This window comes from Thunnus albacares, chromosome 4, assembly GCF_914725855.1.
Source record: "Thunnus albacares chromosome 4, fThuAlb1.1, whole genome shotgun sequence".
Classification (NCBI taxonomy): Eukaryota; Metazoa; Chordata; class Actinopteri; order Scombriformes; family Scombridae; genus Thunnus; species Thunnus albacares.
The window spans coordinates 10,855,562-10,878,369 of NC_058109.1; the positions used below are offsets into that span (position 1 = coordinate 10,855,562).

The 22,808-nt window shown below is 40.5% G+C and overlaps 1 protein-coding gene across 9 annotated transcripts in view; it reads right to left on the bottom strand.

Annotated features, from left to right (window-relative positions):
- anks1ab (ankyrin repeat and sterile alpha motif domain containing 1Ab) overlaps nt 1-22,808 on the bottom strand; it is a 44,823-nt gene that overhangs the window by 17,058 nt on the left and 4,957 nt on the right. For 8 of the 9 annotated variants that reach the window (XR_006403213.1, XM_044350011.1, XM_044350015.1 and 5 more), the window contains 2 exons: nt 10,002-10,074; nt 3,498-3,613 (listed from right to left, as the gene is read on the bottom strand). Coding sequence is in view for 8 of the 9 variants with exons in the window: in XM_044350011.1 (XP_044205946.1) it covers nt 3,498-3,613; nt 10,002-10,074 (189 nt within the window). In the remaining variant the exon portion in view is untranslated. Of the gene's footprint in view, nt 1-3,497; nt 3,614-4,329; nt 5,365-10,001; nt 10,075-22,808 lie in introns of those variants that run through there. The other variant, XM_044350016.1, reaches the window with a different exon arrangement.

Sequence of the window (22,808 nt, forward strand, 5' to 3'; positions counted from 1 at the left end):
GTAGAAGTCCTTCATCTCACTAAATGCACTCAGTTAATGCAATAGTGAATTAGAATTGCTCTATTGCTTTGCCCCACAGAGGCATTGTTTAGAAAAATCAAATTTTGTTAGTTTTTCAAGAGTCAGTAGGCGTGACAATGATCTGACAATAAAAAAAAAAAAAAGACTTAATTTATGTGTTACAATATGTATGTTGAGTTCCATATTATAACATTTGTGAAAGAGGGAGCTGCAGAATCTGATGCAATATTAATGCAGGATAGATGCAATGTAAATGCCTGATGGGGAACTTCTAAGATGTTTTGCAGTAGACAATTTTCCTCATCGCCACATTAGTTTGGACATCAGAGCAACAAAGCGTAACACTTAAGAAAAAGAAATGATGTGGAATTTTTGACTGTAAATGAAATGTGCGGGCATGAAGGCCAAGAGAATGAAAGCTACGGGCGTCCCACTTCTGGTAGCATGAAAGGAGCACAAAATGATAATCATCGTGTAAAAATTATGAGAATGGGCACACAGCTGTTCATAATTTATGATCCCTCAAAAGCTGCATCTCAGAGCAATCATCACATGCAGAGAGCCTTGCCGACTCATGTGAGTGCTTGCTCTCTTGCTCTGGTGGGCGGGACCAAGGAAACTTCCCAGGCGGCACTGTGCTTAAGCTGTGACAGTGGCTGTTTGTAGGTATAGTACAGCTCTCATGCTGAGATCCCTGCCACTGCAGAATTAGAATAGACACGGTGGGGATTTTGTCTTCCTCTGGCTCACAGACGTTATGGATAGTGTGATAAGAATCTGCTTCATAGTTTTGTTCCTCATTGTGGCTAAACTGCATTCAAACATGACATTGAATTAAATGAAGAGACACATTGTGCTGCCTTCTTCTTTGCAATGAATCCCGCAAACAAACTCTGGATGTTTAAGTTCAGCATGAACTTAGATTGATCACATTTTGAAACTAGTCTGGCAGAATCTAAAAGGGCACAATATTAAACATTCACAATGTCTGCCTGACTACTCTGACCTTTCCCTTGTTTGCAACCTCCACATCCTCGTAAATATCCGTGTGTAATTTGCCTTGTGAAACTAATGATTTATCTCCTTGATGCATCAAGTCCAGCAGACACATTAGCATGAAAATGAACATCAGAATGCCTAATGACCCATAGTCCTCATCTCACGCCCCGGAAATCTTGATCAACATGGAATCATCCGACCCAGTCGTTGAGACAATACGGTGGCTTTGTTTTCCTTTAAATTATGTCTAGATAACTGCATATTAGTATCGGGCGATATAACAATACACAACCTGAGGCGATAAAAATCAGTCAGCCGGTAGAGATTTTGCTGTGCAGTTTATAGTGAGGTAACTCTTTCTTTAACATCTCTGGTGATGTGTGGTGATGTTGTAGGCAACGTTGCTAATCAGTAAGCAGGACTGATTTATGGAGGTATCGGATTTACTGGATCATTGCTTCAATTTATTTATTTACCTTTGTTTTTGATTAATTAATGAAAAACAGGATTTTTTATCTAGAAACTGTTTCTCAATTAAAGTTACAGAAAATGTAATATATCATGATAAAGTATATCTGATTATTGCAATATAATAATACAGTGATGAAAGATCTTTATCCATATAAAGGCAGACACCGATATTGAATATGATAATAATATATCGGCAGATTTTTTAAAAATAACTCATACAATAGCATAAACATTTAGATTTAGGGGGTATCCAAATGGCCTCATGGTTAAGACTCATACCATTCACTATGAAGGCAATGTTACCAGTTTGATTACAGACTTGAATTTTATTCATCACCTCTATCTCGCTTCATTTCCTGTCACCTTCCTACCGTCCACTATCAAATTAAATCATACAATGTCCCAAAATAATTATAAAGAGAAAAAAAAGATCCTTTAAATTTGTTATCACATATCCTTGGCATTTCTGTACTGCAGTTATTGGCCAACGTATACACAAATATCTGCAATAAGCTCATATTGGCTGATAAATCAGCAATTTATTGGTCTAGCTCTAATCCATATCACTCTTCCTTTACTATGACTACACACACACACCGCAACCTGTTGGGCTTGTTGTCACCTCGTGAACAAACACAAATCTGAGTCTAAAGCCTTTATCTGCACAGCATCTCATAGTAAAAGTGATCACATTATGCTGTGATCTCACGCCTTAGCAGAAAGAAAAACAGATCAGAGAGCAGCACTCCTCAGCTGGAACGCTCTGTGAATACAACCACTTTCCCTCTGAGCTCACTGGTTTCACTTAACTGAGCTCAGCTGTGACAAACTGATGTAACATATAGCCCATAGTGCTAATGCAGCTCTGTAGTCTGAGAAATGCCCGTGTTTACCCTTTGGGCTTAGTTATTTACGGTGTACAGTCATGTTTTTCAGAATAACATGACCGGGGCACTGAAAATGTAATGGTGTTTTCTACAATCATTGCCAAATGCAATATCAAGTTTACTTGCAATGTTCTTTACGGGAAACACAATAACGCTTTGAGTCATACTGTGGGCATGTTTTGAGCTGCAGTTAAATGAATTTATCGATATGTAATCTGACGGGGCTGTTTAAAAACTGCAAAACATTCATGCAAAAATGTGTCAATGCTTTCCAGAAACACTAATCTGTCAGATCATTTTTTTTCAACAATCACAGTGGACAGATAATGTGGCTTTTGATAATCTACTTACTGGTAAAATGATACATTTGCAACCCAAAATGAATGTCTGCATGCAAACACATGTAATTAAAATCTAAAAATTACAAGTGTACAGTATATAAATACAGCATTAGAGCATGCTACTGCAGGCTAATCATACATTGTGCATTTATTGCAAGACCGTCTCATAAGCACCACAAGCAGAGTACAAAGCATAATGGGTAGAGGATTTAGTGAGATTTGGCAAGCAACCATGCAAAGTGTATTTGGAATAAACCACAGTATATTTAGATTGAGGACTGTATGTCAGGTTATATGACTGTTTGTATGCAGAGGTCAAGTCCAGTGGCTGTAAATCAGAAGGTTCAATACAGGGGTTGGTGGGGGTGACTGTAGAGTTGTACAGTAAATGAGATAGCATGATTGGGAATGCTGGGAAAAGTTAATGGGTTTTGGTTGTCATTTGTCTTGCCATTGGTGACAGCCCATATTCTTTAAAGGGATTCAGTGAGGGGCTATAAATCTTAGCAGGGTCATGCATCGCACGGAGGTGAAGAGGAGTTATGAAGGGGAGAGGGGAAAAGGGGAAGGAAGAGAGAGGGTGCAGGGGTGAGTGGGAAAGGGAAGGAGGGGTAGTGGGGGGTGGGGGTTGGGGGGGTGGAGCTGCTAAGAGACAAGCAGAGGGTGAAAGAGCAGAGTGGTGACATAAAAAGACAAATGCAGCTTGGTTGACGGAGGGAGAGATTGAGTGATGTAAAGTGGACCCGACCCCTGAGATGACGTGCTGCAGGTGACTCACCATGAATCGTAGGTCGTCGAAGCCATTGAGCAGGAACTTGCTCTCGTACTGCGGCAGCCCCACGTGCTCCAGCCACTCTCCCACCGGCTGGTCCAGGGCTTTACCACAGGCCCCATCTGCCGAGAGAGGGAAGCGCTTCAGCAGGGAGAAGCCGTTCAGCCGGTAGCAGCGGCACTCAGAGGACGACACATGGCATTGCCACATCATCCTCGGCCAGCAGAGGCAGAGCCGAGTGCAGCAGCACCAGGCGGGGTGGGGGGGAGACAGGGTCCAGGCCGGGGGTGAGGGGCTCCCACGGTACAGGCGGGGGCCCGGCTAACTCAAACACAGGAGGAGGGTAGGAAGTGCTGCAGGCCCAGCTCAAGCCCTGCAGGGGACTGACTAGGCTAATATACACCCACTGGTGTTAGTGTGACTGACTGGAAATGTCAGGCGAGGGTGGAGGTAGTGCAGGGAAAGAAGCCCATCTGAAGGTTGGTACTGTTAGATATGTTGGACTGAGCCACTACGGCATCTTCCAACAAACAGGGTTCACTAAACATTCCTTTAGTGAGCAGATGAGCGAGTGTAAAAACAAATGCTTGGCTAGTCCAAAAACATAACAATAATGAACACTACAAGTCATGAGACTAGATCATTTTCAGGCCGAGGGAAAATGGAAATTAATTATCACTAAATCAGACATTTTCACATACATCACACATTATTTACTCTGCTAAAATTATCCCCATCATTTTTTTTTTTTCTAAAATCAGAAAGTACTCCATCAGGGTGTAACACAGAAATATTCAGTTCCCCCAAAAATAAATTTGTCAGGGTTTTCACCACATACTTGTAAAGCTCTGGCTGAGTCCCATGGCTTCATTGGTCAACCTCTTTGAGAGCTAGGACACGGCTCATACAATGAAGGTAGCAGCATTCTAAAGTACTGTTGAGGTACTCATGTTATTTTTTGATCAAGGAATATACATTTGCTTAAATCATTTTTCGTCCTTACTCCAGAGCCACAAGGAGTATGGTTAGGTAGACATATTGTAAATCCTACATCAAAAAAGAACTGTTGGCTTAGGATTTGCTGATGTGCTGATTCCAAACTCCTCAATTCATAATCAAATCCAAGTATAGATTCCTTGATAAAGCTCCAGGTAAACTGTCTGCCACTGGAAAAAGGCTTGGTGTCCTTGGTGGTGCCAGTGCTCCCTGTGCTGCCCAGCATTCACACTCTTCAGCAGGCTGCTGGCTGGCTGGCTGGCTGTGCGACTCCGCCAGAGAACGTGCTTCTCATCTCTCAAAGCAGTAAATCCAGGTTCAGATCCAACAGACGGCAGGTGAGTCTCGTTACTCTGAAGCGAGTATCACTGCAGGACCACAGTGCAGGTTAAGCTAGCTCCTTCCTGAGGCAGGCGCCCCCCACTCCCACCCTAGCCCACCTGGTTCTTCTCCTCGCTGGGTACAGCTAGCAGCCTGTGTGCTCAGGGCAGAGGTTTGCTGCATCCCCTGCCTGTCTGAGACATGCAGGCAGTGCAGATGCAGTCACAGCAGCTGCTCCTGGCTCACACACGCTACCCCTCACTGCTCACAGGGCATAACGTCCTGACGCCGGCTACTTCTACACAGGAGACCACAGATCTGCCTCAGCCTCAGCTACTGCTGCCACGTCCTTACCACATCCACGACAGGCAACAGACTCAGTGATCATCCCCCCTTCTCATCCGAGCAAATCCCTCAAGCTCTTCTTTTTTAACTCCCCCCCCCTCCTCGCTCTCGTGTCTCTCTGCTTTCTTTCTCTCGCTCTCGATCTCATAGCCCCATTCCCATACTGTGTGATCGCACTGCAGGGCTGCCGTATGCTGCCTGATGAAGTGGGGTGCTGCTCCACGTAACCACCTCTCCCTCTCCCACTATATCAATTCCCCTCCCTCTACCTCTCTCTCTCTCTCTGCACGGCTTGCACTCTCCCTCGCTCTGTCTCGCTCTCTGCCTCTCGCTCTCAAACACACAGACAGATGCGCACACACATGCACTCTTCATCGTCTCTCTACCCCTTTCCCTCGTCTATTTTACAAATGCACATATACTTGCTCCTCTCTGTCTGTCTCTCTCTAACCTTACCTCACCTCTCCCCCCACTGCACTGATTAGAATTGCACAGAGGCACTCTGATCTTGCCAGTGCAGAAAGGACACTACCATCAGAGGCAAGGAACAAGCGTTGAGAGCCCCCAAAATCACAGTCCTTTCTGCAAAGAATGACTAGAATGTAATGGGATGACGGAGACCTGATCCTGTTCTGCAGGAGCGGCGCCAATTTTTTAGGTTAACATGGGATATTGAAATAAAGAGCCTTCTCAAGCCCCTGCTTATTAGCAGATGGCTTTAATTCATTTACATCTTACTTTGATGATAGAACGAGGGGGGGCAGCATTGATTCAAGTCAGCAGAAGTCTCTAATGCACTCATACAGAAGAGGGAGAATGGGAGAAGAGAAGAGAAGACGTGCACACACTTCTTTCAAGTGCTGTCTTCTTCTCCATCTCACGCAGTCATACAGCATGACAGAAAAGAGGCAAATTCCATTATGTACTTCCAGCTGTTCATGTCACATCAACCATTTTTCAAGCACAACGGTGGCTACTTACAGGATAAAGCCCGGATAAAGGAGTGAGATGATATAAAATTCAGATAGATGTGGGGTAAAAAGACTTGGAAAGAATTGCCACAGTCTACACGGGGAGCGATAGCACCCACCTATGCAGGGCTGCTTACTGCGTCCGTCACTGGTGTTATCTGGGTACAGCTGCAGGCAGAGCGTAATTATGCAGGCTTTCAAGCTGCTTGCAATCACCTCACACATTCCCAGATGGGTAGTCAGCCAGTCAGTAAGGCAGTCAGGGCAAGGAGAAGCAGTGCCAACAGAGGGAGGCAAAGTGAAGGGCTATTGATTGAACCTCCTCCATAATTGGCCCGCCTGTACCGCTGTTGCTCTGCGTTAATGATCAGGTAAAAGGCCAGGTCAGGTTTCCGTGACCCGTCAGTCATCCACCAAGGACCAGTGCTCATCATTCGTTATCAGGAAGAGAGAGGCTGCTGTCAGATTTGCTCTGACTGAGGAGAAGAATGATGGAAAGAGGGAGAGAGAGAGAGAGAGAGAGAGAAAGAGAGAGAGAATGAGCAGGAGACAGATAAGAGACAGAAAAAGACTAATAGAGGAGGAGGCGATGAAACATATGGGCGAGATAAGATGGTAATAGGAAGTAAGAAGGATTGAAGTGGACTAATTATGATTCACTACGAGATCCCACAACTCCCCCTCCTCCTTCTTTACTCTTTCCTCCTGAGCCTCATACCAAAGTCCGCTCTTACACCACAATATCCAGACAAAGACTGTTAAAAATACCAGCCACCCCTTCCAATTACTTCCATTCATTTGGGACAGCAACACCTCCCACTGTAGTAGGACCTAATTACTGACTGACAGAGTATCCAATGCTCCTCCGTGGGGGGGAAGTGGGTCACTGTCTTATCCCCTGTTAAACAGGCCAAGCTGTCAAATCTATCCAAGTGGCTTTCTGTACTGTTTGAGCACTGCTAGGTCTAGACTTGGCTCTGAGGAGCGCCCAGAAAGACCTATTTACAGAAGAAGAGGTAGAGGTTGTGCCTAGATAAAGCTGTGCCTCTTTATCAGAGCAGGAGAAAAGCACTAGCTCCTTGTCAACACACCCAAGCACTGGAGAAAATGAGCCGCAAAGCTGAATTAATTCAGGGAAACTGAAGGCGGACTCTTTTCCTTTGAACGTCAGAGTGTGCCTGTACACAAACCGAGCCGATGCCTCCTGTGTGCTGTTAGCTCAGCTCTCTCTCCACTCCCTCTCTCTTTTTAAGCTCATTTACTCAGTGCTCTCTTAGCACACAATCGAGGCACTCGTGATGGCCACACAACACAAACAACCTCATCCTTGAGCATTTCAGAATGGCACAAAATTGCAGGGCTGTTTGTTTGTTGAAAATCTGATGTTCGGAAATGTGCTTCTTCGAGATGAATTGGGCGTCCTTGGGTCCTGATATTAAGAGGGAAAAGGTGGATGGAAGGAAACTACACGAAAACAAGGATAAAGGATAAGGTTTTCCCAGTAGTGTCACAATAGAAAGATAAAGGTGGGATAAAGAGTGACAATTTAGGTTTCCATATTTGTGTAATCCTCCTTTCTATAGTTCTCCTCTCCTCTCCTCTCCTCTCCTCTCCTCTCCTCTCCTCTCCTCTCTCTCTCTCCCTCTCTTGGCGATGGCTCTGAAGGGTATCTGTTTGTTCCGTTTCATTACATTGTGCAAAAAGAAAGATGACCTCTTTACTATGCGACACATGCAAAAACAGCAACAAAAGTATCCTCGCAACCTCTGGAAACTACTTGTGCACAATCTCCGATTAAAATCGGAGCAGCAACTGCATGACTCAGCTGAATCTGGGACACTTTCAGCATGCTGTTCTTCAAACAAGGCCTATAAATAGCACACACCTATACGTGAAGAAAACAAAACAAACAAACAACATATTTCCTCTTATGTAACGCGGAATAACCTCAGGTGTTAATTGTTGGGATAGCAATTAATTTAAAAAACGCTTGAAGTCAAGTTACAATTAAAATCATAGATGAACACAAGCTTTGTTATAAGATTGCTTCTCCTTTTGGCTTAAAATTATAACAAATGTAAATAATAATTTGGTTACATTATATTAGAATTACATGATGGTTAAAAAGATATTAGAATGAATTAGTATACTCTCTATAAATTAATTAATCTACATCTTAAATTCATAAATGAAACTAAAGTTTAACATGTGAAATTAAAAGATTTGTGGCTTCCACCGACCGCATCAGTCAATTTGATGAAATGAGTAAAATCCTTGACATTTTGTATATTAATTTAGTTAAAGTCCCCCTCCAGTCAAAAATGTGCTTTTCTTCTTGCTCCTTCAGTTGGATATTTGAGCTTCACTGTGCAGAATGATGTATGTGCAGAGTTTGACACTAGAAGGCTGTTTCCACATTCATCTGCTGAAAGTGGAAAGTGTCTCTGTGCTCACCTTAAATCTGAGTTATAAAGGGGGGTGCCTCTATGAGCATGATTTGTGACATCACAAGTAGTTTGGATCCGATCGAGGGGCCGGTATACATCTCAGAAGATATGATGTGGACGCTTGAAGCCTCTATTGCACATACACTAAGAATGGACTTGTACAGTAAGAAACAATTAAAAACAATTAAAATGAACAATATTTGCATATTCATAGATTCTGTATTTTCCAACGAGGGTGAAGAAGTAGATGTCATTTAAAGGATTTTTAAGAAAAAGCTACCTCAACATTTTTTTGTGGAAAAAAACATGTCAGACACAATTTATTATTCCAACTTGAGGATTTTCATGTCTTAAAACATGTCTGGAGGGGATCTTTAAATTGGTTGCATACTGTAGGTCAAACTATCAGTATACACTGTCAGCCTTTGTAATGGGATTATAGGAAGACGGCGATGTAAGAGATAATATAAAGACCTCATGACCTCAGGTGCAGCAGTAAAAGTCTTAATTCTCTTAATTCCAGTGTCGTTTTTTTTCTTTATTCTTCTGTGTCCTTGCTTTATATCCCTTTATCACAGCCACACATTTCTGTTCTGTCTTGTTTCAGCTTGGGTGGAATTACACCTTGCCGTGGTCAGCACATTGTTAGTCCTTGAAGCTTACTGCGCATATTGTAGCTGATGAAAATTTTATCTAAATAAATCTAACGAGACTTGTAAAAGGCGGTCCTGCGCAGACCCACAGAAGCTGTTACACAATACTGTATGATGAAACCCCCTTATGGCAGAGTATCTAATGGAGGTAGGTTTACACTGTATCAACTCAGGAGTGTTATCTAAACAAACTGAGCTCTTGCCAGCTGGCTTCTCCCTCTGTACAGCCTGGAGGACACTTGATGAAGCGTAGTATCAATTCAAGCCCTATTGAGATATACAGTAACACCAGGAATAAAAAGAAAATATGACAGTGAATTTAGAATTTGATTTCCTCATAAACTGGAAAGCTTGTGTGTAACAAAGAACAACAGTGACGTGCCAAACAAATGTCGGTTTGAATCACTTTGACTTATAAGGACAACAAAACTACCCTCCGTCCTTTCAGGTGTCTTTGAATACTGAATAGCAACTCTTAGAAAAGCTGTTGAGGCTCACAAATGTAATCAGTCACATGGTTGCAGGGGGTTGCTGCTAACATTACATATATTTCCCGTTCATTAAACTCTATGAGACTATTATCAATAAAGCACCGGGGCAATTAAAGAGTAAAAATAAATGGTTAATGAATAAGTCTCACTTAATCCCCCAGACCCAGTCATTTTGCATTAAGTAACCAATAAATTACACACCACATATCTCTGGGAGAAAAATTACTTCATACCGCATAAATTAAATTCTATCATCATGGAAACAGAATAGGTGGTAAAGCATTACCTGAGCTTGGCGTGGGCTGTTTGTTTTTGGATGTTTCAATGCCTGCGCCGATCAAGTTCATGATCTTCTCAATCTGTTAAAGAGAAGAAGTAAGATCACCTTTTCATTTGATTGAAATGTCAACAACTACTAAAAGAAGGGGGGAAAAAAGACAGTAAAACAACGGTGTTCAATGTTCAAACGTGCATTAAACTCCCCATGTAGCCAAACCAATTATGGACCAGGAACACTGAAGGAATGGCACTGGGTGAGGAGTTGGGACACAGTGTCAGAGTGCTGTAGTGTTGGGAAGGAGGCGGGCTGCTTTGCAATGATGGATTACAAGCAACAGTGCAACGTGGACAGCAATTCAATGACTAACTCACCACTCAGCAAAAACACAATGGGGTGAATTACAATCTAGAAGACTTTGAAACTTCAAATTATTGAAGTCCTGTAGCCAAGTCCAAGCTGCACAACCTGAACCTGGAGAGATTCAGATCTATTACTGACTGTTTCTCGGTGAGTATTTGATTGCCCTCTCAGACTTGTATTATTTAAACTTCACAGAATAAGGCAACAGCTTACTGCAAGGTTAAGTGAGCACAATGCTGCATCCATGAGATTACAGAGCAACTCAGAGAAGAGTTGTTTGGGGCTTAGAGCCAAAAATGTTTATTTAAGTAGTCTCTGACTTCCCAGGAGAACCAAAATACATTTCCAGGTTGTTTGCTTTTCTTTATTTGACTGGATAAATGAATAGAAACTCAAGTTCCAGGAAAATGCTTTCGATGTTAGATGCGGCATGTTTCATCAAGTGCTGATAGTTGGTTCAATTCAATATAAGTAGGACAAATGATGACATTTAATGTTTTCATCCCAAACTAGGATTGAGTACAATATACTGGTTTAGTATCAGCCCTGATGTTGACCTTATTAAGAGGATTGGGTATCTGTCGTAATGTGACCAATTTTCATTAACAATGATGAAAATAAGTCTAGTTCTATCCCTGACAATGTCTGATACATTGTATTTTATAAATATATTAGAACGTTGTTAATAAATCAAAACCAAAATACAGTTTTAATGTCAATGTCATTATAAAATTAAGTCTTTCCGCTATGATTCATTCAGTGCTCAGATTTTAGTGTCACAGCAATACCTGAACTCATGTTATCTTAAATAAAAATGAATATAAAGACTTCCAAGCAGTGAAGTACAAAGATTTTAAAATTGGGGAAAAAAGAGCATTAGCCTGGTATTAGAGCCGCAATGATTAGTCAATTAATCGATTAGTCACAGACTATTTTGATAATTGACTCATCATTTTGACTCATTTTTTAAGAGCATTTGTCTTAAATTCTCTGGTTCCAGCTTCTTAAATGTGAATATTTTCTGGTTTCTTTAGTTTTCTATGATAGTAAACTGAACATCTTTGGGTTGCGGACTGTTGGTCAGGACAAGACATTTTAGTTTGCATCATCGGCTTTAGGAAACAGTGACGGACACAGAAACTAATCAAGCAACTAATTGATAATGAAAATAATCATTAGTAGCAGCCTTAATTACAATCGGATCATTAGTGTGAATCAGCAAATACTGTGAACTGAGGTATCAGAATCTGTGTCAAGAGAGAAAGAGAGACGGTATCAGTGCATCTCATTCAAATATAAGGATTGCATTGGCTTGATTGATCAGACATTTCCAAGCACACAATGTCATGTTCCACACATAACGACTCATTGATACAAAATAGTATAGTCATGATTCCTGACTGTTAATATATACTGCATATTTGAATAATAATCACTCTCATTGATGGTTAAGTATAAGAAATTTGTCTACAGAACAACAGACTACTTGCTGACACTTCAATAGGACCCAATGGACTGAACAAATGTACCATTGATCCCATCATAAAGAGATCAGACTACTACAGACTACTACTATACATATAAATAACATTCAATATTCTTTAGCTTTTGTAAAGAAGAGTGTAGCTCAGAGTACATTTTTGACAACTTTAAACATGTCAGTTAGCAGGCTGGGGTCAACAAAAAATCTCAACGCAAACTTGCAAATCAGACTGGGAACTAAATTTAGAATCACTAGAGTAGTCTTTTCACAATCAGCAATGACAATTTTGAGAGCCTGAAAAGCTGATTCTGCTTTCACTAGTGACACCAGAGACACAGCCAGGCTTATTTGATGTAATATTTAGTGTTTGAAAAAGCCCTATGCACTTCGCTAGTGGCATCAACACTGTGGAAAAGCCTTGATTCATTTGGAAGTCAGGCACGTGGGACGCATGGCATATGCCTCCAGCAATACAGACCTCACATTACTCTTTGAATTAACCCAGTTACATTCTATATCACACACACACACACACACACACACACACACACACATCACTGCATTACATCTAAGCCTAAGTGCACCTTTATTAAAACCTGGCATCAAAATGCTGCTTCTAAGGAAACGTCATCATGGTTAAAGAGCTGAAATCCACTGGAAATAGCTAAATGTTTGGCACTGGTTATGGTAGTAATATCATATTTTGTTATTCAAATGAGAAAGTTGGTGTCAAACATTGTAATACGACCATACTTTTCATTAAATAGTTCCCATGTGAACGCAATGTCAATTCACTGGTCCATTAGTAATTTTAACTACTAAACTAAACTAAATGGCAGTTACAGATGACGATTAGATGAGAGGATTTTTTCACCACAAGAAATATAATGCTTATTTGTTCTTTGCAGAGAGTTAGATGACAAGATTGATACCACCCACCAAGTATGAAGCTACAGCTAGCAGCTGGTTAGCTTAGCTTAGCATAAAGAGTGGAAACAACAGGAAACAGCTAGCCTTAGTCTGTCCAAAAGAAAAAAAAAACACCTCTAAAGCTCATTCATTAACACATTATATCTTCTTTGTTGAGCAAAAAATGTAGGTGTAGCAGTTTGTGGTTTTACTAGGGTTATGTGCTGGACTAAGGTTTGATCCCAATGTCCCCCCTAAACCCTGAACCCTCACGGACTTAACTGACATCACCTGGTAAGTGCTTGAGTTCAAGAGGCTGCAAGGGCTCAAAATGGTATGAATAGGAATGGGACAGCACTTTGCAGCATATCATGTTATCTTGACGACACCAAAACATGTTTTGTATGATTGTGGGTTTGGGACTTTTCTATTTCACCTTTTTTTACTTTCTTCAACATGATTGACTGGAATTTGTTTTAGTGAGCTCACTTAAAACAAAAACAGAAAAGACAAAAAACCGCTCACTCATAAAGCACAGAATACATTGAACAAAGTATACAACAGATAGGTAGTATCCAACCCAGAAAATAATCATATGCTCGACAGTCAAGTAAGGGACCAACTACCTGATTTCCAGGCTCTTGCCTTACAGAGTGGACCAGAGGTAGCCTAATTGTCAAATAATCCATTTATTCATTTTTTGTCAAAATAGCATCATTAATCAAAAATTAAAAGAAAAGGTTTATGAATAAACTAGGTGTTTAATATAACCTATGCTTGCATTCCTCTGATGTCATGTGTTTTTAGATGTACCATCTTAAATCCTTGTTAATGAAGTGTTTCTTTGTAAATTTAGGCATACTAGCGCACCCACTATGCCAGGCTGAACACCCATGTGCCACTTTGTTTACCTTTTGTTTTTATGCTTCCGGACTTCTAACGTCACAATGGTATGAACTGTGCGTAATTCCCTCAGGCAAAGTCTGCAGAGATGTGGACTTACCGAAAGTGTGCATAAAGGGCTCAAAATGTCTGCTGGGGAGCCATCATGCACTTGACGATTTGACAGTGGGACAACCCTAAGCCCTCACGGACTTAAAGTCTGTGAGTCCGTGAGTGTGGACATTGGGAATTCTTGGTCAGGCACAATGACTTCCTGGAGTCTCCGCTAGTTGCCTGGCAACCTCATGGTGAAAACAGCCTGAAAACAGCCCTGCGTTAAAACAATGCAAGGGGCTGCGTTGGTGGGGGTGTGTTGTTTAAGATATCAGTGAGACAATGAAATACAAGAGAGGGAGTCCATTTGGAGCTATAAATTAATGCATTTAAAGGCTTATGCTTATCGCTAAACAGTGGCGTGTAATACTCACAGACAGGATTTTACAACTCTGGAAAGTTATCACAGCAGCAACTATTTTTATCTTTTGTTGTGACGATTGTGAGGTTAACAGTAGGAACACAGCATACATGTTACAAAGTACTTCACCAGGAATGTCTGTTTACATGTATATGATTGACCAACGTAGCACCTTGCCAGATGATGCTGTGTTGCGGCAAAAGTTGAACCGGGTTCAACATTTTTGCAGGACAACCCTACGTTGTTTTGCCAGAGCCCTCTAAGTTTAGACCACCGTTGGGTCAACAGACTGACCCCATTCAAATAAATGAGAGGCCGGTGTTCTTCACGTAGAGCTAATGTCGGTCTAAACGCCACCTTAGAGGTGCTGATTTTGTTACCTTTGGACAGAGCCAGGCCAAGAATTTCCCTGTTTCAGTCTTGATGCTAAGCTAAGCTACCAGTGACTATAGGATTATATTTAATGTACAGACATCAGCGTGGTATCGATCATCTCAGCTTACTCTCGGCACCAAATATCTGTCATTCCCAAAATGTTGAGTCATTCCTTTAATGACTAAAGCATAACACCTACTATACAACTCAATGCACTTATGCAGCAACACTCAGGCCTAACAATCAGGTATACAAAATAATAACTTCATATAAATACATGATATATATAAATAGAATTGAGTTAAGTACTGGACATGTATTGAAAAGGGAAAGGTCTAGTTACCTTGAGCCACGAACTAGCTCTCAGTGGGAATTAATTTGACACAAAGTGCACTTTACAGAGAATGTCTGAGAGCAGGATGGAAATAATCAACTAAGATCTATCCACACAGAAATGTGATTGATAGTGCAGTTATGAAGCACATGGGGCTCTGAGTGGACTGTATCATTAAATCAGTGGTGCTCCACTCTGAGTGATAGCTCCACATCCTGAAGTGATTTACATGTTAATACAGGTTGATCTGCTCTTCAATTCCTGCACACACTGCAAAAATTAACCATTTTATGTCATCTTTTCATGTTCATGTCTCATAGTCAAAAAGATATGCCAGTAAGGTGAAGTCCTTTGTATTTCTCGTGCAAATTTTTGTGATCAATTAATGTCCTCGGTACATGCCCTTTTCTGCATTGCCTCTAGATATCAGGACTTGTTCTTCTTCAACTCAAAAGACAGGTGCAGATACATTGGAAACATTTTTTTGAAGAATTATAGACTATTAAATCTAAATCACTGAGCAAAGGACAAGTTCAAACAGACAATTGTTGGAGTGCACTGCTAAGATCTATAGCAGCAGCTCTATGTTCTCCTTTTCTGTCTAGGAGACCAGCTCTTCTAAAGATTGGCCTTGATTTATCTTGAGAGATTAACATTAGAGCACAAGTCCTGGGTGTTCAGTCATTTCAGTCTAGGTCTAGGATATATAAACCCTTAGCAAAACCTTCAAAAAAAGATGTGGTGAAGGACTTGAGTTGCGCAATCTAAGAGAGTGTTTACTAAAGATTTGAGCCCTAGAAAAACAAAAAAGCAGGCCTGAACAAGACTGGGTCTTGGGTCCATGCTTTCTTGTCCACCTTGATAGGTTATGAAGTCTGTTCTGACTTAAATTTTTACTGATCATGGGTCTGTGAAAATTTTCAATTGGACCAAACAGGACCCACGAAAGATCAGATGAGCGACATAGGCTGCAGCTTTTGTCGGGTGAAATTATACAAATTGTTGACTTGAATCAATGTGGCTTCATCATGTTAGAAACTGTGCCTGTTTTTTTTTCTCTGTCAATTTTTCCCTGAGTCAGTCAGCCCCAGTGTGTTCCTCTACAGGCTTTATTATACCTACATTCATTAAGTGCATCACTGCCACTGAAGAAATATACAATATATATGTGGCAATTCTCCAAGAAAGAAAAGTTAGAATCCTGAAATGCTAAAATGAACCAGGAAGAGGAACGTTTGAATGTACAAGACAAGTTAAGAGCTTATTATTTTTAATTGGAAATTTTGAGCTGGGTAAGGTGAAATACAGGAACTGGAAGCAACACTTCAGCAAATTGTGAATGTTTAAAAGTGTCCATAATGTTCTGATTGCAATAGAGTCATATTTCTGGTGTGTCAGTTTAGTTTAGGTCAGTGTTTTGTTTTTTGTCCATGTTGGCTTTGGGTAAAATGCTCATGGATCCTTTCAGAATAAATGAAAACCTACATTAATTATACTCTAATGCTACTTATTTGACATATTTGACCATGCCAACGCCAGGAATGTGTTGTCTATGAATGACATATTTTGTATTTCTTGTGGGGAATTTGAAATCTCTTGTGTCTTCTAGTGGTTTATGTCATTCACTTTGACATGAATGTGTACAGTAAAAGGGCAGCTGTTATCGCTGATGCTGTATCTTTAAAATGTTCCCTGATTGGTCCTGACAGTCACTTTGAGCCAAGGGTTATAGTGCAATGATGTCTCTATTGAAATGGCAAGAGGCAAGAGAGAACAGACAAAATGGTGAAAACGCTGCCAACATAATTTAACTGTGGAATAATTACATTAGACACTTACTGAGACAATCAATTCCAGCAGCTGGTATCAACAAAAGTGACTTCCAGTGCTTTACCCTATATACAACCTCTATCATGATTAATCACAATCAGCTATAGGCTCTGAAGTACGATCAATACATTTTCAAATACGGTAGAGGTCTGAGTACAGATTGTACTGAAGCAGTGTCCAAACTCCATATTACACACTAATTCTACAAAGCATGCTTATCATTATTGTATTCTTTTTTTGCAGTTAGAATTTAAGAAATGACTTTGTCATTAGGGCTGCAATTAACGATTATTTTCATTATCGATTAAATGTCCATCAAGGTTTCCAAAAGCCCAAGATGCAGACTATTTCTTGTCTTGTCCTGACCAACAGTCCACAACCCAAAGGTATTAAATTTACTGTCATAGAACATTAAAGAAACCAGAAAATATTCACATTTATGAACATTTTAGCATTTATTCTTTTTAAAAAAAGACTTAATTTTCTGTTGATCAACTAATCAATTAATCAACTAATTGTTTCCACTCTCTAGATCATTTTGTACTGACAGACAAAACATGCCCTACCAATTGAACTGTGAATTTGTAAGACTATTGACATTTAATCTTCACAAGGAGAAAGTAAATTGTTTACTTTCTTTTTACAAGATGTTCTTAAAGCCGTCTCATCATCCACAATCTGCCAAGCAGTGAGGAGCTTCTCAGTTTCCTTTGTGAATTTTATTGTCAGGCAAAAGTGTTCATCAACCAGATCAATGAAACATCAAGTGAATTTAGTAAAGAGAAGTGTGTATTTGAATATACTGAATTTTGTCACTTCCAGTGTGAAGAACACATGCTAAACATCTAATTAGTGTAGTATAGACTTGGAACACAGCATCTGTCTTTGGAGGGATATACAATTTTAATTGACTTCACCAACAATCACATTTTTCTTCTCCCATTACATTCATTTTTTTCCTCCAAGGCGACTTACAGTACATTATTTCCCATGCATGCACACCCATTATGACCAATTTAGGGTTCAGTATCATGCTTAAGGACATTTTGACATGTGGACAGGAGGAGCCAGGGATATAACCACCTACATTTTCTGACCTGCATAATAGTAATAGAGGCACTATGTGATTACTCTAAATTCATGTCTCACATATTATAATTCTGCTTGTGGTCTCCCTTCTTCCCATCTTTCTTCTTAAGATGGGGATAATGTGAAATGATCTTAAACAATGTGTTTTACAGATACAAAGCACAACATTGTCCTTTGAACCTGTCACATGTGGTGGATCAGGTGAAGAGCGGGATATGATAGAAACAAGGTATATATTTTAAGACGAGGGAAAGGGAACGCAGGCCCGGTAGCTGGGAACCCAGGCCAAGCTGTGGGCTCCAGTTTCCAAGCCATTGGCACCCCTGCCAATGGCTTGGAAACTGGAACAGGCTGAGCGTCGGCAGGGGCAGCCAACGGCTTGAGAACTGGAACAGGCTGAGGGTCGGCAGAGGTGGCAGATGACTCGGGAACTGGAACAGAATGAGCTTCGGCAGAGGCAGCCGCTGGCTCAGGAATAGGCTGGGCCTCAGTAGTGGCGCTGGCCAGTGGAGAAAGCTGACGGCCTTGGGAACCACGCTTTCTTCTGGGGGCTCCTAAACAAGGGTGAAAGGCAAGACCCATAGAAAGGGGACTGCTAGGGTTCTTCAGGGGCAGGATAAAGCAGGAGGCTAGCCATGTCGGGGCCAAAGCCAAAGCTAACAGACCTAAGCTGGAGGCTAGCCATACGCAACACAGGCTTGGAGCTGGTGAATTGCTACGTTGCTCCAGGGAGGAGTTGGGAGATTCTGGGGAAACACAGGAAGCTGGAATGGTGGGCCTGGGAGGAACAGGGTTCAAAGTGACTTTCCACATGAAGGAAGCCACTTCCAGGGCAAACTGAGGATCCTTCTTCCAGATGGCAGTGAGTAGCCTCAAAAATTCTAGCTCTTCATCAAGAAGAATGTCTCTCGGCATACCAAAAGCCTCCCAAGTATTCGGCAGGCTGAGTGGATGAATGTATGCTGGGTTCAAGTCTCTGGCTGGATCGTACTGTCACATGGGGGCAGAACAGGTGAACCCAAGTGCAGACAGAAGCAAGACTGGGATATGATAGAAACAAAGTATTTATTTTAAGGCAGGGGAAAAGAGAATGTAGGCCTGCAAAAGCTGGGGCTGGAAGTTGGGGACCTGGGGCTGAGACTTGGGCTGGAAGCTGGGAACCTTGGGCTGAGGCTTGGACTAGAAGCTAGGTAGAGCAGCATTCTGGATCAGGGAAGCAGGGCTGATGTGACAGAGACCAGAGAGAGAGCAGACAGGACTACCCGAGACAGGGAAGGGAGCCAGAGTAGAGGTCTTGATTATGGAACGGGTTGCAGCTGGTGGGGCTCTGCTCTGACTCCAGCACACCTGTCTCCACTCACACAATCACACACATTGGGAAAGAGAGGGAGAGAGCCGCTGGGAAAGTGGCAACAGGTAGGGAGACACAGGCCCAGAAATCGTGACAGTGCCAATGTCTCCTGTGCATAAACAATGGCAGCGAGCCCATAACAGAAAAGATAATGGAAATGATGACTGGATATAATAAACTAACCCAAAAGGCTGCCTGCTTCACTGGCGCTGGTCCGGAGAATGGATTACTGCCTCAGTATTGTCAATAAAGACAGATGGGCCAGTAACTCTACACTGTACAAGACCCAGATCACATAATTTTATCCAGCAGTGCTCATGATTTGGATTGATTTTTATTTATTTGACAGCTTTCAAGCCAAATAGCATAAATAAAGCTAATGGGATTGATAAATATTAAGTCATGATGGTCGTCATGGAGTATTGTAAATGTATCGAGGTGTGGTGATGTGCAAAGACTGATTTATGAATGCGTTTAAATACAGTATATATGAGCAATCTTTTATGGGAAAAAAAATAATTTAATGTTCTATCATTGAATAATGGGGATAAATGGGGTTTTACCATGTAGCTTTACTTAAAACAGCTTGACAGGTGGAATTGGGAGTAGATGTCAAATTATGTCAAATGATTGTATATTTTATTTCAAAATGTGTATTTTTCCACCTGTGCAAAATGAGACTTAGCTGCTCTAAACATGAATGGTGTTTAAAAGCTGAATTTTAATGTTAAGGCTTTTATTTTGACATCTTTATCGCATGTGCATTATACTTTGTTAGGCCATCCACCTTTGTGCATTTTAATGTATGAGCCATGCATTAGCATTTCTAAAATATTTTTTCAACTTTATCTCCTACAAGTGAAACAATATGAATCTACTGTACTTTAATTAACAATTATGTTTTGGGAGAAAGTAATCCTGCCCTGATTATGTTTGACGTCACAAGTGTATTTAGATACTAAAATGCCTATTACTATATAAAAAAAGACACAAACCCACGTCACCAGTGTTAAAGGCAAAAGGCTTTATATAATCATCCATCACCCTGCACTTCACACCGAGTTTTTGCTTTGTAGTGTTTGCTGTAAATGTTAAACTACTTCAAGAGGTTGATAATGAATATAATCACTGTTTTGCAAATTTATTCTAAAAACAGCTAGTGGTTGGCAATATGTTTGTCACAAAATGTGTTTTCCAAATGTAAATTAGTCACATCTGACAGTAATTTCTAAGAAACTTAATTGACTTTTCAGAGAAGCAGCTGCTATTGGAGCAGCTGAGGTAGTCATAAACTGCATGCTGCAATTATTTTCATTGACTGAAGAACATCAATTACTTCATATGACAACAGAAAAGACAGATTTCAGTTTCTGAATTTACATTCATATCAAACTAGAAATACCACCTCACGGTTCTATGCCTCTGCCAACCAGTCAAGTTGCAGTTTACATCCATGTCTGTCCAGACTCATATATATTTGTAGTGATGATTTTGAAGGAATTTAATAAAATCACCACAGTTTCAAGGTGGGCCCCCAAGATTAATGTCACCAATTCAGTATCCGACCAAATGTGAAATATGGTCACAATCTCCCCTTCTGTTTCTGAGTTATGGCATTGAATAATAGCTAGAAAAATGTTTTTGCAGAACATTAAGCATTGACCTTTGACCTTTTGGATATAAAATATCATCACTTCATCATTTTATCCTATTAGACATTTGTGTGAGACTTTGTCATAATTAGCTTATGAATTCCTGAGTTATGGCCAAAAAATGCGTTTTGTGAGGTCACAGTGATCTTGACATTTGACCTTTGACCACCAAATTCTAATGAGTTCATCCTTGAGTCCAAGTGGATGTTTGTGACAAATTTGAAGAAATTCCCTCAAGGTGTTCTTGAGATATTGTGTTCACGAGAATGGGACGGTTATACATACGGACGTACGTATGGACAGATGGATAACCCAAAAACGTAATGCCTCTGACCACAGCTGTCGCCAGCATGGAGGCATAAAACCAGTTCCTTTACTAACCAACGTAATACAAACCTTTAAAAGTTTGTCACTACTATGAAATTAGGAAGCCTCCATGGTTGTACCTTCAAATTTAAATCCTCACATCATTTTGCAAACTTGCACTTGCATCAAATGCAAACTTGCATTTTTAAAAAGGCACCCACACACTTGCACACATGTAGATTAGCAGCATGAAACAGCTGACTGATTGCAATGTAGTGTCTCCACGTGTTACACCTGGTGAGAAATTTTACAGGCAATGTGGCAGGTGAAACAGGACAGTGCCTCAACCCACCCAGCCCCCCCCCCAACCCCCTCACCAGCACCCTCAACATCAGCCCTACTCTCATATTCACATTACACAACTGTCTAACCAGATCTTGGGATGTGTTCACTCTGCCGTAGCCCTGTATATGAATTATAAACCAGCTTACGCATACTTTTGAAATCGTCCCTTATAAATTCTGAATAACCCCATACTTTAAAGATTACCATGCACATCTGAGAATTTAAATTCAATATTAAAAGATTAGAGAATATTAATATTAGACATTTTTTACATTTCCCATGAAACCTTTCATTTTCATTACCAATCCCAATCTACTTGTCTTATGTAAAACCATTAACATTAGTAAGGGAAGAAGCATATAAACACACACACACACACACACACACACACACACACACACACACACACACACTGTATGCATTTTAAAAGCTTGCATGTGTAATGACCTCAGGAATACCACCAGGAAATTTAGAGTACGCACACGAATGAAGCCACTCAAGCATCTGTAAGATGTGGTTGTGTTGTTGTGGTTAACCTTTGCCTTTGAGTATTGAACAGATGTAGTGAGAACGTCAGGCATCTGAACCATAGGTGTCATTTTTATTAATAGTAAGTGTGCAGAGGACTCTTGCATAATAAGGTTACTTGTGGTATTAATCTTAAAACAGAGAGGAAAAAATCCACCTTAAAACATGTGAACACACAGAGAAAGCGAGTAACAAAGTAGTGTTGATGTAACTTGTATTGCAGACAGGAAGATGTTAAATTGCTCTATGGCAGCTACAATGCAGTTTAACAGGAGAAACCGTTACATTCACTAAATGACTGGTGTTGATGACAGCCTTTTAAAAATGAAGACAAAATTAAAGATGGCTTGATTAATCAGATATGTACTATGGTAACATGAAATATTAGCTAATCTTATTGTGGAGGAGGACATATAATGTGCACATGATGTAGTTAACTGTATGCAAAAATTGGAGTATATCACCATTATTAGCTCTTTAGCATACAATTTCGGCCAGATGTAGCAGACACAAATTTGTGCACCAATGTTTAATTAAATTCATTGACATTAACCCTTTCACTCAAACTCAAGAACTAATCAAGAGTTGGTTAGTTGGTTATCGACTTCTCCTGAGTTTGAGGCTTTAATCGTCCATAATTCAGGAAAGTTGTTTGGCATGGCACAGCATGCAGGGCTCATTGATATTATGATTATATTATATTATTATGTTTATTATTATAACTAATGAGCGCTGCCCTGCATGATCTCATTTTTTGGTTACTTTTGTTTTTTGTGTTTTTGTTTTTATCTGTGAATTTATCAGCTTTGTTTTAGAATATTTATAGATTTGGGGGTGGGAATATTGGTTTAAAAACATCTAAACAAGGTGAGCCTAAAATGTAGTTATGCTTGC